At 43.3% G+C, this 18,063-nt stretch overlaps 1 protein-coding gene across 7 annotated transcripts in view; it reads right to left on the minus strand.

Annotated features, from left to right (window-relative positions):
• Positions 1-18,063, minus strand: part of znrf2a (zinc and ring finger 2a) — a 46,201-nt gene that overhangs the window by 4,381 nt on the left and 23,757 nt on the right. The window contains exons 2-6 of one of the 7 annotated variants that reach the window (XR_011190810.1): positions 11,162-11,257; positions 6,253-6,326; positions 3,795-3,877; positions 3,179-3,401; positions 401-488 (exon numbers count right to left, since the gene is read on the minus strand). Coding sequence is in view for 3 of the 7 variants with exons in the window: in XM_006635535.3 (XP_006635598.1) it covers positions 53-110; positions 383-488; positions 11,162-11,257 (260 nt within the window). In the remaining 4 variants the exon portion in view is untranslated. The other 6 variants (XR_011190812.1, XR_011190813.1, XR_011190811.1 and 3 more) reach the window with 6 other exon arrangements.

Consider the following 18,063-nt stretch of genomic DNA (forward strand, 5'->3'; position numbering starts at 1 on the left):
AACAGCATGCTGTAATAATACTGAGCCTTTACCTGTGCAAAAAGTAAATTCTTTAATCTGAAGGGTGTTCTGGACACGACCTGTTCACCTCGAACCATTCATCTATACAGCTAGGGGACACAAGAAAAATCAGAATGTAACTCACAAACAGCGTGCACTCCTAGACATAAATTGGTCAAAATAATTTTTAAAAAATAGACAAATATACTGGAGAAAACAAAATATTTTCTAACTCTGAAACTGCAGCATGCAGTAGTGAAAATATAGTAAACAATTAGGTGTGGACAGAGCGAACCTTTCTACTAAACCAACGGGTTTGGCCCCAGATTTCCAGAGCGAGCCCGAGCGAGACGGGGAATATGAACAGACCGCCTGTCCTCACCCCTTGTGGTAGATGCACAGACAGGTCAGGCGAGCGATGGTGTCTCCTTGGACCAGCTCCTCCAGGCATATCGCACACTCCCCTGCATCTTTCGTCAGTACGTCCTCTGAAGGAAAAGAGCACAAGGCAGCTTGAGAAATAAAGGAGAGAGTCATAGACCTGATCCTCCCAAGCCTTCTCCGAACAGATAATTACATACAATAATCGAGATCTTTCAGACTGTGAAGTGGATTTGTAAAACAGCTCTTCCGTTCAGTATCTCATTACACAGTAGCTTCCTACCGGAACGATGCTGTAGTCATAGGGAACCGATTGACAGTCCAAATCTAAACGCTTCTGATAGTGAATCAGGAATGTGTACTTCACTTCAACAAAATTATAACTGCACAACCTCTTCTTGGCATTTAAAAAAACAGTCTAGCCATGTTGCATGTTAAGAACCAGACACTCGTGAAACCAGCAGAGGGCACTCTTAATGTAGATATTACATTGCCATAACCATTAAATTAATTAAATAAGGTCACAGGTTTTACATTACAGTAATCGGCACACAGAAACAATCAAAAATGTTGTGCAATGTAGAGCACTACTGGTTGATGCATTGCAATGGAATGTTATTTATTGGGTGATGAGACGCAGTCAGAATTTAACTGCCAAACAAGTATGAAGCAAAATGGACAGCTCAGAGCAGTCATTTATTCACTGGGTGTTTTTCACTGAAGGGTGGCCATTGCTAGGTCTTAGGTCAGTCGGGAATCTCCACGGAGCAGAGCGACCCTCCCCCAGCTCAGGGCCAAGGCAGCTGCGAAACGCTTTCTTCACAATACTGAAGAATTATTACACAACTTCAAGAAAAGCAGCAGCATTCATAGTGGTCATTTCAATTTCTGTTCCAATCAGCTGGCAAATCCAGTTTTTAAAAAAAGTCCTTGCAGACAGTTATCCATTTGGCCTAAAGTATTTTATGTAAGCTTAAACTTGGATATACGGTATACAACACCTCCCATACAATCTCAATTCCAGCACTTAGTCCGGGGATTTTGTGTTGCACATACAGGAGGGGAAACTGAAGAAAAACGGAAGAGGATCGTACCAGTGGCTATTTACGACAAAATGCTGACATGCTCAAAAACTAGATTGGATTCATTCCTGAGGAAGAGCAAACGTGCCATTTTAGTGGATTTATAAATGGAAGACTTTCCAGCAGGAAAAACCTGACTGACTTACAACTTTATTTGAAGCGCCTCACCAATATGAAAGTAACGATCACTGAGTGTTAAGCTTCTTTAAGTCCCAATGTGAACTCCTATCTGGATACAGCGTTTACCGAAACCCGGAAAACCTCACAGGCAACTGGCTCCTAAGTCTACTTTTTTGGAAATCCATGTATAGCTTTACCTCTTCTCTGGTTTTCACTGGATGAACTCAGTAATGGCACAGGCTCCTGTGACCCAGAGGTGCTGGACAGCGTGGGGAAACAATTCCCTTAAGGATTCAATAAACAATCTATTTTTCCCCAGATGCATTTCACAACAAACAAAAATGTTCAAAGTCAAAGGGGACAAAAAAAGCCACTTAAATGGTACCTCACGTTCAATCTGAGACGATAGTTTCAAAACCATTTTAGCTCCAATTGTCTACAGTACATAGCATTATTTTAATCAGTTTCCTAGCTCCAATTAGGAATGTATGCTGTCAGTATTACAACTAGCTTGTGACGTCAATGGGCACGATACCTTGTCTGACAAGCTTGTTCATCCATGTGACTGTAGTGCCAAGCTGAATTACATGAGCTTGGACTTTATCAGTTTAACTGTACTTCACATTTTCCAGCGAAGCCAAGCTGTGCCAGCGTACACTACAATCGTGTGCATACTGTCGTGAAGTAAATCATGCCCACACCGACATCAGCACTTAATCCAGGCCTTTGCAGAGACCTTCACCAAACACAACCTACACTTTCGTCCAGACTGATGACATGCTCAGAGACAGCCTAGCCTTATAAACACGCATTAAACACAACAAGTAGTTTCCAAAGCACTGTGGCTTACCAGTGCAATAAAGAAATGTCCTTCCGACTACTTTAGAAGGTAGAATACCACATAACATATCTTCATAGACTATACACGTTTAACAGAATTTATATCACTACTCCAGTTCTGCACATTTGTAGGTACAATAAAATGCAGTGTTTTAAGAAATTTTAGAAACCACTGCCAAATGTGCTTTATTTCCATAAATTCACTTAATTCACTTTGTCAAAGGTTAGTCATACAGTATCTATCCAAGCAAACCACTCCTTGATCTTCAATTGTTTCCACCAACTCTGATTCACCAGATTTATCACTGGCACTTACAGTACATGTGGTATCAATACAATGGTTTGTTTCAGCAACTAGAGTAGAAATGTTTTTCTCCCTCTCCAGGACAAGTGTATCCAGTGCCATGAAAATCACTATTTCACTCCTGTACATTTTATTTCTGGAGGACGTGGAACTGAACTTTGGTTTCCTTTCTAGTAAAACATTAGCCCCCAAAATGAAAGGGATGTTCTGTTCCTGGAAATGTGCTCAGAAAATCATACAGATTTCCAGAAGGGTCTTCAGACTCATGGGTCAGGGGCAGCAAAGGAAGCAGGAAAACGTCTCGTGGATAAAGACTGGACCCTTCTCGACTGCTGCAGGGAGAAGGTGGATATATTGAACACATATCACCGTGGAGTGGATCAAAGAAAGGACAGACAACATGCTAAAAGATAGAAAGATCCATATTAAACATGAGTAGTATCTGCGACACCTTGGGAGGAGCGCTGGTCAGAATATCCAGGCTTTGCCCTGGCCTGTCCTCTAGCCTCTGGTACAGAACAGAGGTCCTTCTCATCAAGACAAACTGCTCCTGTGGTTGGAGACTTCGTCTGTGCCCGTTCCCACAAATGCAAGAGGGAAGACACCTTCTTATCTTGGTTCTCCAAAGTAATATCTTCCAAAAACTGCTGGTTCTTTGTTCTTTTCTTAATTGGCTAAAAAAAAAAGAAAAAAAAAAGAAACTAGCTTCCAGGACAAATACCTGTTCTTAACACAAACAGCACACTGTGTGCCACACCCTTAGAAGCCCCGAGCACAGGGCTTCCATTGAGAACAGCTCTCTTTAATCAACTCTGGCCTTGACATTGTCAAAACAACAACGGGGAAAAGCTGTGGGGGTGGAGATGATCAAAACCTAGGCCCACAGCAGAATCCCCCAACTATTTTCTCATTATCAGTCACATACATTACTGCCTTCCCTATATCTTGAGAAGAGCGAGGGGTAAATAAAATCTGGAAACGCATGGGGCAATGTGTGTGGGGGGGAATCTGACATGCATGACACACATACCGGGCAGTAATAAGACCGCGACGACGGAGAACGCCACCTGCCTAGAGGAGTGATGCGGCTCTTTGACACTGAATCTCCAGGAACATCTGGCCCACAGCTGTATCTCCAGCAGTCACATGTCTGCAGCAATCACAGCCACAACTGAGGACAGCCTTTGTGTGAGCAGGATATCAAAATAATCTTGTATTCTCACAAAGTCAACTGTTAAATCTATCCCCGCCAATGACAAACGCCATTTTTCTCTCCACAAAATATCATCTTCGGGCATCGTCAGAAGCCACACAGCCCTTTTCACCCCATCCTTACAAGTGTGCACGAAACAGTGACGTTGTGATGGACTGGATTTTCCTCTTATGTACTTCATCCTCTGACCCGTTCATCAGTAAGTAAGGAATCATTTACTAACCTCTGGGTCTCGTGTGCTGGTTAGTTACTGTGTGTTACTTCTTAATGAACCTCACAAGACACCTAAGCATTGTGGGTAATTATAGTGTAGACCACTGAGCAAGACCTATTTAAATTCTTATTCCTTAATATCTGGGAACATACTGATCAGTACGTCCCTAATTTATCGTCCCTTTATAGATATGCAACACAGCCAATCCGAACTGAAACCAGGGATTCCAGGAATGTATTCTTCCCACTAAAGATCAGTGCATCGGTTTGGAGACCTGCGTCGCAGGCATTTTTCACACTTTGATACAATTTGAGATCACCCCACCACCGCTGCAGAGCTGGAAGCCGGGGGGCTGGGGAGAGTGGCGTCACTGCAGGGACTCTGCGTCTTGCCTTTCGTGCTCTCACGCGGGACCTGAACTGCGCGACACCGTCTCGGTGCAGTGTGTCCAAGACTCGGCCCACGCTTCGCCCGAATGAAGTCACACATTGGCTGTGAAATGCATCCGCCCATATCATCGTGTATTTATTGAAGAAACTCATCTGCAGACAAAACGCACAGCAGCTTATTAATACAAACCAACTACCAACATGCAGTTGAGCATCAAATTAAAGCATTCACTGAATTAAAGTTCCCAAACAAAAAATAAATTTTACAATTTAACAGTACCTCAAAGCACCCTTCAGTATTTATTTAACAGTTTCTCAACACGTATAGCTCTGTGCGTAGTATCGTTTCAGCCCGTTCTAGCTTTGAAAACTATACCCAACTGGGCTTACCCACCTTCAGCGATATTGACATGATGGTGTGAATCAGCTTGCTAGTTCAGCTTACTCAGATGTAGGACGGTACACCATAGCCAATAAAACAGGGACACAGAGGAACAACACAACTGCTTCTCTGTTCTCGGACATGCCTTCCTGTCGACAGACGCCGTCTCTGCAGCGTGCATGCCTCTCAGCACGTCTCGCTGTTAACCAGACAGCTCCTGGAGTCTGAGCTGGACTGGCAACCTTCAGCCAGCTGCTGTCCTGCTCAGATTAAACACGGCTGCATCTTTAATTAATCGTTTTTTTGCCAAGACAATGAAAAGAAGTAAAACCCTGACAGTCAACATGAGCATGAAACATGAAGAGTCCATTTAAACCGCAACCAGCCTATTTTAGTCATACAATTTAACTTGTGATTATTATTTGGTTTTAAAAACAAAATAAAATAGCTTAAAGGCCAATTTTAGCCTTTCTACGGCACGAACATGTCAAGCTTCTCCGGTGTCATAGTGTACATCATCCAATCATGAATGATTCATGCAGAGCACAGAACAGGAAACAGGTTTACTGTGCTTTTAAAACATTCGGAATGAAACCAGAAACTTTGTAAAGCAAAGCTGAACCCGACATCACTTACAGGTGACTGACGAACTAGGGTCCAGACCAAGTGCTGATCTTGGCTCAATATGAAACACTGAGGAACTGAACAAAATCACTGCTCCTGTGGGGTCAGGGAGCAAACAATGAGCAGACAACCAAAACATGTCTCCTCTCTTGAATAACACTTTCTATATACCAATTCGCGCAATTCGCGCAACAAGCGCAGAATCACAATACCGAACAATCACAAAAAACACCACCTTATTTTTCAAATACGTACGAATATTCCCTTTTACCATTGAGAACTGACAATGTAAGATGGAAAAGCAAAAGCAAAAGCTGGACTAAAAAAAACACGTCTCAGCCATTCCCATTCCTGCGGAGGCCAGAATAAATAGGAGCCACTGCCCAAAGCCACAGATACAAATGTTTACAGATTACGACATCAATGTATTCAAAATCCTTTCAAGTTATTTAGCGCAACAGAGATGATGGGATTCTCCGGCTAAGGACAGTATGTCACAAAGAAAGGACCAGTTCACTCATCAGTGAACGCTGACATGACACTGATGCAGTCAATGAGTGAGCCGATGGCAGATCTTTTCATGTAGCTGAACATGCATCACACACGGGATTCTTTTTTGGAACTTTCTACAGTGACTGACACATACAGGCCTTAGCGTGTGATTAGCACAAGTTGCTTAGTGAGGCTTCTGCTACTTACTCACCCTATCTGTTTCCAAAGAAACACATGACAGTCAGTCCTTCTGTATAACCCGAAGCCCCACTGCCTCCTTCTCTACTAGAACAGAGTAAAGAGAACAGGAATAAGAGGAATACGAGGGAATTTTACAGCATGCATTTCATCCACACACACACTGCCGGAATGAGGATGAAGTCTGTGTATGCAGAGTTTTTACTGACACTCCTTTTAGCAACTTTCACGGGTGTCTGCTCTCTCACTGCGGCCTGAGCCACATCTCGCACTCCTGTAACACGGCATGACACTTCCTATCTGTACTGGGGACCGTGCTGTGTACCGTAATACACACAACGTCAGCTCCTCAGAATGAGCCCCGCCAGCATCGCTCATCGCTAGGAGCAGTGCATCTCCCCAGCACCACGTTTCGCAAAGAAATAATCAATCGAATTCATGAGAAATAACATTGTCTGCTGCTGAGGTAATGACATAATACCAGTCAGAAAATATTTTGCGATGCCGAAACATGATTTTATGATAAATTATTGACCCCTTAAGTAAAAGGTTGAGTCTGGATGGACCAAATTGCCTGCACTCATTTGTAACTGTTCTGGAGGTCCTAACAGCACAGCAGAGGAAGAGTGATCACAAGGCCTCTTCTCCCAGCATGGGCTAATGTACAGTATACTTCAAATAAGGATCTACAGATGCCCTGGTTCTCAAGATTACAGTGATTTTATCGAGATTATCCAAGTGAGCGAGACACATTAGGCACAAACCAGCACGTGACTCCTACACAACATGCAGTAAAAACACTGTCTATTGGGCAGGCAGTAGCAAACATTTGAAAGGACACAAGATCATGGCTTTGAGGCCCTTGTCCCTTCACTTTATGAACCCCAGACACTCATCCCCTGGTCTCATTATTGCAAACACTCCGTCGATCCAACTACCCGACATTATAAAGAATCTTCATTCTGTGCAATAAATTAGTAAATCGTCATCACAGTCAGCTCGCCACAAGCATAATACTGCTCATCAGTTGCAGGATCCACACACACTGTACAACCATACACAGATGGCACACTTCAGACGTACAGCTGACTGGACACTCCAGGCTGCCACTGGCTGAGTGTGACTCTGAGGAGCCTGTACACAAGTACAGAATCTTTCTCCCCCTCTGACACTCTTGCTCAAAAGAGTGTCTCTGTGTCATGGCTGCCTGATCTAAAGTGCTTTTAAGATCCTACTGCTGTGACCACTTTATAGACACGAAGGCAAGGCCAAATGAGAAGAGAATCAAATGGCTTTCTGTTCTGAAAAGATGGAAATACATTTTCACTGTCTAATCCCTTAATGCTGCATTGTCACATAAAAAGTGCTGGGGCAGTTAAAAAAAAATAGAAAATCCACAAAGAAAGCAATTTCATTAAATTCCCAAGTTATATTATAAAGGATTAAGCAGAGATTAAGCTTTGTATTGCATAATGTACACAGTAAGAAATTACATACAAGTGCTTGATTTCATACTTCCTTACTAATCTCCAGCAAGAATAAGCCTGTAATAAACATCACCTAAAGACAGTCAAACACACAGACACTTCTCTGCCAGTGTTCCCATTTCTAATTTGTTCCGCTTGATTGTTTTTATTCTTGCATTTTATTAAACTGATGTTTTTATAAGAAATAAGATTAATTCTTGCTCACAAAAACTAACCCCTTTCCAGTCACTGAGTAACCTGCGCTTACTCAAAGTAACCTTGAGTAGATCTTAAAATGGATTAACGTGTGTAAGACCGAAAATGATACAGTATCTGCAGGAACAAGGCTGCTGCGCTAATACAAGGAAATTTAATATAACGTAACTTGTATCATTGTTGCATGCCGTGGCACAGTGCTGAGTGCAGGTGAAAACAAGTCAACCTCCCATCTGCGTGACCCGTCCGAAGATCAACGGATCAAGAGACTGTAACCAGCCTGCATGGATTAAATACCACAGTGTGTAAAACCCAGACAGAGTAATCTGTCAAAGGCTCGTGTTGAGGTTGACTGCATTCACCCTTAATAACAGGTGGAAGCCAGTCCATCTGCCACACCCCCAAGGGAATTCAGGATCTGTTTAGGTTTATGACTATTATTTAGTGAAAGAGTAGCCTCAGGGACAACTTGGAGTCCACGCCTTTTTTTTTAACAATTAATTTAGTATTGCCAATTCATTTTTGATACACCTACCTAATTTGGCCAACCTCAGAGTTTGGCGTTTCTCAGGTCTCTGTTGGCAGCTGCGATGCCCCGCGACTACACGCTGGGTCAAACCCCCCAACTCAGAGAGACTAAGGGGGTCCCGGGAACGCCCACAGCGCTGCATGCCTGTGCGTGCCCAGGAGGGGGTGTCGCCCGGCTGAGAGCCAAGAGTGCCCTGAAGCCACCTGTGTGCTGGGGAATCCCAGTCACAGTCGGCTAGTACCCTGGCCCAGGCCTGTACCCAGGGTGCCTGAATCCTAGAGCTCAAACTGACTGAAGCTCCTTGCGCCTCATGAACAGCTTGTCCTCCCTGGGACAAGCCCATAGCCCTAACCTTTCCCCCACACCGCTGACATCTGTAGCTACAGGCTGACACTCCATACAGCAAAGCCACCAGCACTTCTTCAAACATAAAACCCCACCCTGTAGCTGGCCTTAAATGGAAAAACAAGGCCTTGCTAAAAGGGGTGTGAGTGTTGATTGGCACTATCGAGGCTTTAGATAAGTCCAGCATGCCGAAAAAATGACACTAACATTGAACTATTTTTTGGAAATATTAATTGTGTGAAATAAATGCTCACTTAACGCATGACGAAACAATCCCTACGTCGTGTGTAAGAGTTTACAAGCATTCTCACTCTACTGGAGGATAACGGTGTATGACGTTCCAAGGTAAAATAAGACGGTGTCATATACGATGCGCTATAGGTAGTCACAGTCTCCACCCTTACGTGTAGGGTAACGAGAAAGAGCTCGTAACCCCCTCGGGTTTTAATCGAAACTGAGACACTGCTTGCCTGGTCAGTGCACCGTAACCTCTTTGCTCCCCACCCGTGGCGACAGTTTATTAAAAAGCTGCACTCTGGCACACAGAAGACGATCACTGGGAGCAAATCCTGCTTTCCTTTCTTTACTCCATTAGGCTAGGTAACCGTGGGTGGACAGCAGCTCTAGACGGGTTTGATCTTCAAGCCTGGAACACTCCATCCCATCATAAAATGGGAAGAATAAATTAGCGTCGTGCAGGAAGAAATGGTCGAATCTGACCACACAACATGAACATTTCCAATCAGAATTCAATTCTTTTCCAATTTTCACAATAATAACGGAGAGTAACATGTCTGATTTAAACAGTCTGTGTTTCTGTCCCCCACTATGCTTGCAGCAAGTCAAACTATCATTCTCACTCTGTTCTTTTAGAGAGATTTCTAAACAAACCCATGGTAACAAAACACATTTGAATGCGGTCTAATGCAACCTCCTGGCAGTGGCTTTAAACAGGACTAAAATTCTTTCATTAATTGCTCTTTCAAAAACACCACCAAAAAGATAAAAAACTGCATTCGTTTTAAGGTTGAGAATTAATTAACAGCTTAAATTTGGCCCTTTTAAAGTTTTCAGTTTCAAGATCCAGAGAACACTTTTTTATATGCCTATTAAAAAGTTCCATTACTGAACTTATTCCCAGTTTTCTTATACTTATGGAAGAATGAGAGATCATACATGCTGAGCTCCATGACTGATTCTAGTGCTTTAAGCCAAGAATTTGAAAAATTATTTGAATTGAAACACTCTACCGTTAATTAGCTTAATCTAGACACCTAAACATATTGAGATTCGGTACTTCTAACAGACAACCAATGTGATCTTTAACAGAAATTCTGCAACTGACTCGAGCTGGTTTCAAATTATGCTGTGAAAGAAATGGATCAATCACGCTCAGAATCTCGCCCCCCCCCCCACTCTAAACAACCCATTCCAATGAGTGGAATTTAGTGTATTTAGTGTCTCATTCAAAAAAATTCCACTAAACTCCCTTATTTTTATCCAAAGTAGGTCTGGGCACATTCTTCTCACAGAAGAGAATGAACAACAAAAGTCTTTTTTCCCCCCTCTTAAAAGATTTATTAATTAGTCAGTCAAGATTCTTGATTGGATGCCACATTCCCCGGCTACAAAGACAGGCCCGGTCAGGAGAAAACATAATTGAATCCGACGATTCTAATTCATGACAAAGCACTGCCTAAACAAGGAAGACGAAGGAATTAGACCATTGACACAAAGGCAGTGTCCGAAATGTCAAATCCAAAGTTTCGCTCGCTGCTGCACGGCTGGGTGCTTACAAACTGAACCAGCACAGCCACTTCAGGGGCAGCTGAGTCATGCGTTAACATCGCAGCAATCTGGAACTCTGCCCACACATGTGAGCTGAGGTAACAGCACTTAGATGTCTGTCTGCTTATTGCAATTTCTGTTTTAGTAATGCTTTTGCTTCTAGTGCATCCTGACCCACTATTAATTTGTGTCATGCTGTATATGTACAGTACTTCTGATGCCTGGGTACCACTTGCAGTACTGAGTTTACAAGAACATATCAGCTCTGGTGTCCTTATACAGTTACGGTAGGAAATACTGAACACAATTACATTTTGGGTACATTTAAGTCTGAAAAATAATAAACTAAATTCAGAGATACATGACATGCAGTACTAACTCTATGAAGGTAAATGTTGATTAAATGAACATAAAAACTGAATGACGCTGAAGACATTTAATTTTACTCCATGTGGAAGGACAGATGTACTGTCAAAACCTGACCAGATCTCACCTCCACACAATGCATCTCAGAGTACATGAAGCTTAAGATACTTGACCCCCCCTGAGACCCGAAACAAGGAATTTTGGGGTTTTACCATTATATGTCGCCCGTGGTTTTGTTAAACACATAACAAGGTGCAGATCCATTTCATCTGAGGGTACAAACTTGGAGCATACAGGGCACTTGAAACCTGCAAAAACAAAGAATGGAGAAGTATGTTAATCATATTAATGTTTTTCACCTGCACACACTTCAGCTTTACTTCATCACAACCAATATCAGAACAATATCCTTCACTTATTTCATTGCACCAATAGATCCTCCTTTCGGCCAGTGAGACTCCACTGTGATGCTTACATGTATTCAAATCTGGCAAGATGGCTTCAACATAACGTGTGCAGTCCAGATCCCTGTGTGGTACAAAGCCAAACACACCCCCCCCCGTACCCTCTCCTTTGAGGGCCTCCCAGGGCAACACAGCAGTCCGCAGCCGGAGTGCCAGCTCACCGGCAGAACTCCTGCAGGGCAAGGCAGCGACTGGCCCACACGGCTCGCGAGAACTGGACCAGCCTGCAATCTGGGGTTCGAGAAGCACAGCCACAGAGGTCAGCGTGAGGATATCTGCTATCCGGGTATGAGATTTCTGATGAAAGTTCTCCCAAACCCCTGCGCTTGCTTAAACTGCAGGGACAGCGTGATCTTACAGTTTGCATTTTTAACAGGAGTGTGCACTTGGGGTCGGGGGAGAGGTGTATTTCCGCTTTCAAAGGGAGTAAGATGGGATGTTAGAGCACATGACTTTGTATAGAGGGCTAAAAGAAGCATAACACTTCCCACACGCACGCACACACACACACACAAACACCTTGGAGCATCCGCCAGTTTCTCAGCTTCCTCTTCCTCTGTTCTACATGCTCAGTCCTCACTTTCTTCCCCTTTTGGGCAGCTGTACAGGAGCCAAATATGTTCGTCCACTTGACAGATTGCACACACGCTGAACTCGCCGAGAAAATACATCATAAGTGCTCACATCACGGGTTTTCACCATTTATGTATTAAAAAAGTTCTAAAGTGTTTGATAAGGTGCAGTGGCTATATCAATAGTGTCATTGTAATTTACACTGAGCCGGTAAATGTGTTGAAAGAATGCTATAAGTCACAGATGTGGCAGATTCACAAAGCCACAGAAAGGGTATAGAAGCTATCTGAAGTTCTAAAGGTTTTTTTGGAGTTTTTATATCCTCTGGCAGTGGCGTCCTGCTTAGAAATGAGGGACCGATGCAGGCCAACGTGTAGCAGAATACATTTGCCGAAATAGAAGCCTTCCATCAAGAGACTCAAGCTAGAAATAAAGATAACAGGATTATTATATAAAGCTTAATTGCAAAGTCTACTTTGCAAGTCTCCATTAATCTGTTTAGTACAGTAGCTGTAGAAAGCATGTTACAAGCACAGTCCACAAAACCCTAATGGGAAACCAGGTTCAGAGTGGAGCGCTGGTCCCTCCTGAAAGCACCCAGAAACTGCTAACACCCTCAAAGCAGCCCAAAAGAGGGACCCCATGCGTCTGTGACACAAATATATTCGATCATCATGCATTTACAAAAAGATTAACTATTCCCATTCTGCGAATACAACACCCTTTTAGATAGACAAACAGCCACTTCTAGTTCAGCGCTTTTTGAAATCTATAGTTTTTCTTGGCCAGTCTTGAATTTTATTTGCTGATGGCAGGTGTTTGCCAGTCCTCCTAGTTTGGCATCATCTGCCAAAGTGAGTAGTTTACGCACCATACCAGAACCTATATCAATATGAATTAGGAAGAGTACTAGATTCTGGAACGAATGTCTGAGGTGCTTTACTCATTTCATCACCACAATCAGAACATTCGCTCATTATCCTTACTTTCCATTTTCTATTTATTAACCAGTTCCCAATCCAAATACACACATCTCCCTGAATGTCTACTGCCAGCGATCGCAGGGTTAAACTCTTATGAGCAACTTTGTCACTAGGCCTTCTCAAAATCTAAACAAGCAATATCATCTGCGCTGCTGTCGTTGCTTATTCAAAGAACTCTAGCAAGTTCACCAGGCAAGACCTGACCTAACCTTCCCAAATCCCTGCTGTCTCTTCCCTAGAATATTTCTTCCAAATAACTCATCCTCCAGTTGACTCTAATAGCTTACATTCAACTGGTCTAGAATTACTGGGATCAGTAATGTTTTTAATAATATTCTCCACCAGTTCCATATGGATCCAATCCCTCTTCAAGTCACCTGTTTTCCCCAGGCTGGCTCCAGCAGGGATGTTGGTTCACATCCCACTCACATAATGTTAATCCACACAGCCGGCTGTGTGGGGCGTTGGACTGGCTACACCGCTGACAGTCAGCTGAAACCCTCATAATAACACTCGTGACTGAAATAAAAATTAATGTAATTGAATGGATATATCTTCACTTCATGATTAGGCCATCACTGCAAAAGATAAAAAGGCCTCAAGTTACTTAAAACCCCATTCTCTCTTTGCAAGCTCTAATTTCTTTAATTCATTTCTAAATTTGAACTCCCAGTCGTGAACCTGATCATTAGTGTCGTGGACTTGAGATGTCTGATTAAAGGGTGCTCTCACTGGCCTGTTTTTTTGCCATTCAACATTATAGGGTTTAACTGGAATGCCTGACAGCTCGTGCAAATAAAACGAACATTCATTTTGAACTGAAGATGTCAGGAATTAATAATCTTGTGTACGGCTTTCGGGCTGTGTAATATAATTAAGACTGTAAATGTTGTGCTAGGACATTAAAGCCGAAGACCTGGGAAAGGCACCCCCTATGACACTAACTGCTTTGGACAGTAAACTGTGCCTTTGTGATTATGATTAAGAGTTGTGATTATCCAATAGCTGCTGTAAAGAGTTAAGAAATAAAAACTGTCCACCCTTTTCTGCACAAGATGCGGGTTTGTCCAGTTTCATACTGACTTATTATTAGTTTGTATGAACAGGAAGTAGTGTTCCAGCATATACCCCTTAAACGCTTATAGACTGCCAGTGTAGATTTAAAGAAACAAATGCACCAGGCTTTACTGAGCTAACACCCACACTGTGAAGAGGCGGCGTTAAGCCAAAAGTATGGGACATGCATAAGCTCAGACAGGTGGTCAGATTAAAGGCACCATTGCTGTACCTGTAGTGTTTTAATAGACAGGTGGCTTCACAGATTGCAAACAGATCGCAATACCATGTGACATCCTTTGGTAAGCCTAGTTGCCAAACACCACTTTGTTAGGCGGGCTAACACTCCTTGTCCATTCCTCATTCCTGACTGTGTCTCGAGTGATCTTGCTTAGAAAGCAAAAAGCCTATAACAAGGACGGTGAGCTGAAAGCAAAATCTCTTATCTGACGAAACCATACTTCTCCACAAGACCTTCCCAAAGCAAAAAGTACGATCATGTGCTCCAGAATCCGCACTCACACACGGTGCTGAAAAACTTTGAACTACAATTCTTTGTGCTGTGCACAGATATAATATAAATATTACACACATATATAAGAAATGAGGCCATTTAGCCTGTCTTGCCTATTCGATTGGTAGTTCATCGATGCCAGGTGACTTCATACAGGTGCATTAGCAGTTTGATGCTTATCTACATTCATCAGGGAACACTTCTTACTGACCTACAATAATAAAGGCATTGCAGTGCAGCAATTGTTATCATTTATCAAAAATGTAGTACTTCTGCATTTCGAACTGAAGCCAAAACAGAACAAACGCTGTGCAGGAGTTCTGCAAGGGGTGCAGGTAGTATTCCATTAATATGAAAGTGTTGATGGCTTCCAGAAAAGAAGCCCTTGAACTCAATCACCCTTCTTCCAGCCTTGCTGAACGAAAACGATGCAAGACTGCTTACTTGCACATTTAACTGTTTTGTAAACTTAAGCAGAATCACAAGCACTTAAAAAAAAATAATCAAGGAATCTCATTTGATCCAGGAAACTAATCAACACACTAATCAGTCTTGAGGGACTCTGCACAGAATGAGAATTATTAACCTTTGCCCTTCTCCGTAAGGAAACTTTAACCTTCACAAAGGAAGCACAGAAGACCTCTGCAAACAACTTCAAGGCCAGGGGAAAGGGAAAGTATCACCCAGGTCATCAGTGCTGCAGTGCAGGGAATCCAGACGAGGATTCTCTAGGCAAGGTCAAGCACTAAAGAAGTATTTCGATTCTAAGAATATATATATATAAGTCACAAAGGTTTCATCTGATTAGAAAATGAGCCACCCCATTAGTATATATCCACATTATGTAGTAAACATTAAAACTGCAGCAGAGATCTTGACCATTCAATGCAAAAATTACAAAAAAGTCTCTTAAGTGTGATCTTACAAGCTACCGTGTTCTCAGCACACCTGACTACACCACATAAGAGAGCACAGAATCACTAAACATTAAAACACTGGGCAACTAGAACGCAATACTGTTGCTGCTTTCGGTTCAAGGATTTAGAACCTGCAAGGAGCTGAGTACTGTGTCATTTGGTGGCTTGGCTCTTGCATTATTGGCTCTTGCAGTGGGGGCTCCTCCTGATAAGAGGAGCCCCCACTGTCACTGAGCAACTCACAAATCAAGAACCCTGACATTTTTCTAAAGTACAGCAAAAGGCATCTGCATCTTGTCTGGGTAAAAAGAAAAATCCAAATGACTAAACAATGTGCATTAAAACCACACACACACTGTGGCCTTTAACCAGGCTGGAGAATAAAAACATGTACAGTATAACTGGCTTTGTGGTTGCCTATGGCATAGAATTTCCTGTGTAAGGAAATAACTGTTGAGTATTGTGATTAGAACTTCCTGATTCAATATTCCTGGGCTGTGGAACACTTTTAATTTTGTTTATTACGTGTCTCCATGGTGGCAATATAACATTGTATAAGGAAAATGGAATCCCTCAAACTTCAAATGAAAAGCAACCCTAGTTAATATTTTGTTTTGGAGTTAATTAGCACTCTGTTTTCCAGTTTTCCAGTAACGTCCGATAACACATGGCCTCAGTTAAGGAGGTCTGACTCACAGAACTGGGAGTTTAGCAGCAAAGTGGGTCCAACTGAAAGAGAAGAAGGAAAAACGAACAAAGCCTCGCGTTGGTTTCGTGTAGACTGATCCCGGTCCACTTTATGAGCTTGTACTCCTCTAAAAGCGATCATGAAAAGTCAGGTCAGAGCTGATAGCGTTTCACTGTTTGGCACACAGACACTATGTTTAGATACGGAAAAGTTATTACAGTAGGCTTATAGACCTACTGTACAAAAAGGACCTGCTGTTCACTCATAATAGTCTTGAATCACATTTTATTTCTTGTAAGAGAACAGAACAAACCTGTTGTTTGAAGCCGTGTCAAGCATCAGCTATCAGAAGCAGCGAGAGAAATGCTCAACAGCTCATGTTCCTCATACTGTACAATAGACACAGGTACAGATCCTGGCAAAAAGATCTAGCAATTTGTCTAGTACAGGCTTGAGGACATTGGGGACATTGCTTTTAACCCAAATGTACTGTGCTAAGAGAACAGAAGGATTTGTAAGTGACAGATACTGTCATTACAGTATCTAGATCATCAGCACTAGGAGAAAATCTCCAGGTGCAGTATGTATTCATTCGTTATTCAGAACGTTGTACATAAAATGACATGAGCTGGATGGACTACAAACAGGAAAACAAAAAGTCAGCTCAGCTGAACAGACCGCTCATCACTGTGCTGGGTGGGGGGAGAGGGGCGAGCCCGGAATGAGCTGCCCGGCCACGCTGTTGAAGCCGATGCTCCGGCTTCCTTCAGGAAACAGCTGGACGGGCTTCTTGGATCACCAGCTGGCTGTTAACTCCCAGCACAGGCGGGATGGGCCGATCAGCTGCCTCCTGTTCCTGCGTGGTCTGAGCACTGGGAAGGCGCAGGAAAGGAACAGAGCACGCCAAGTCCTGACAAAGGGCTGCGAGTTGGTTAGTTGCTTCACAGACACGCGGGAGACATTCTAGTCCAGGCTATCCAGAACGCTCTTATGAATTTTCACGCTGTGGAATGCAAAAACAATTCCGTGAAATACAACTGCTAAAGAGCAAGACAGGACAGCAGGCAGTCTTGCTCTCGTCTACTGTTTTACTGTAAAGCGCTGACCTGTGGTGTAAAAGCTGCACGTCTGCATAAGAGAAAAATAATAATGAAACAAAACGGCTCCACCAGGGAGGAAAGAGTCGAGAAAGAAGAATTTACGGTCGGTAAACTACAGCCTCGGCCGCCTCTAATGCGCCGACTGTTGCTTTTCATTTAACAAATGCAAAAGCTTGCATCTGCCACAGATGTTAGCGTCTACCCTGTGTTAACAAGGCCAAAACTTAATTGGGTCTTGACCTCCTTTGTAAGCTCCTAGTTCACTTCACCATTTGTGTTGCACATTTCCACAACACCGATGCTCGTGCCTTCACTGCTGCAGCGACTCCTCCCCATGTCGCGAAGGAAGCAGCGAGCACCGGTCCGACCCGCCCGCGAGGAACGGCAGCGGAGAATAAAAAGCCCGCGCAGTTGTGAAGCCCCTCCCCCGGGGAACAGGCCAGGCCGCCACAGGAGTACGCCAGCTCCCGTTTCGGGCGCGCCACGTTCATCGGAGGCTCCGAACGAGGCAGCCAAAACAACAGCGTGTTTGCCCATCTCAGCTGGGGCATGAATAGCTCTGCTGACTCCATCGAATGAATTAGCACTGACAGCTGGAACCTGTCTGCGCCGTGTAACTCCATTTCACGGGAGGGCCAGAGGAACCCCCGCCACTCAACAGTCAGCTCTTCACACAATTTCTCCATTACGGTAGCTACTCAGTGCGCACAGTTTACTAACATGTACAGATGGCTGCATGACTAAACCTGTAGGATTATGAAAGTAGGGCCTCAAAGACTGAGTGGTACACAAAGGTGAGCCGAGTGGAGCTCTTGCAGC

Source organism: Lepisosteus oculatus, chromosome 10, assembly GCF_040954835.1.
Source record: "Lepisosteus oculatus isolate fLepOcu1 chromosome 10, fLepOcu1.hap2, whole genome shotgun sequence".
Lineage (NCBI taxonomy): Eukaryota > Metazoa > Chordata > Actinopteri > Semionotiformes > Lepisosteidae > Lepisosteus > Lepisosteus oculatus.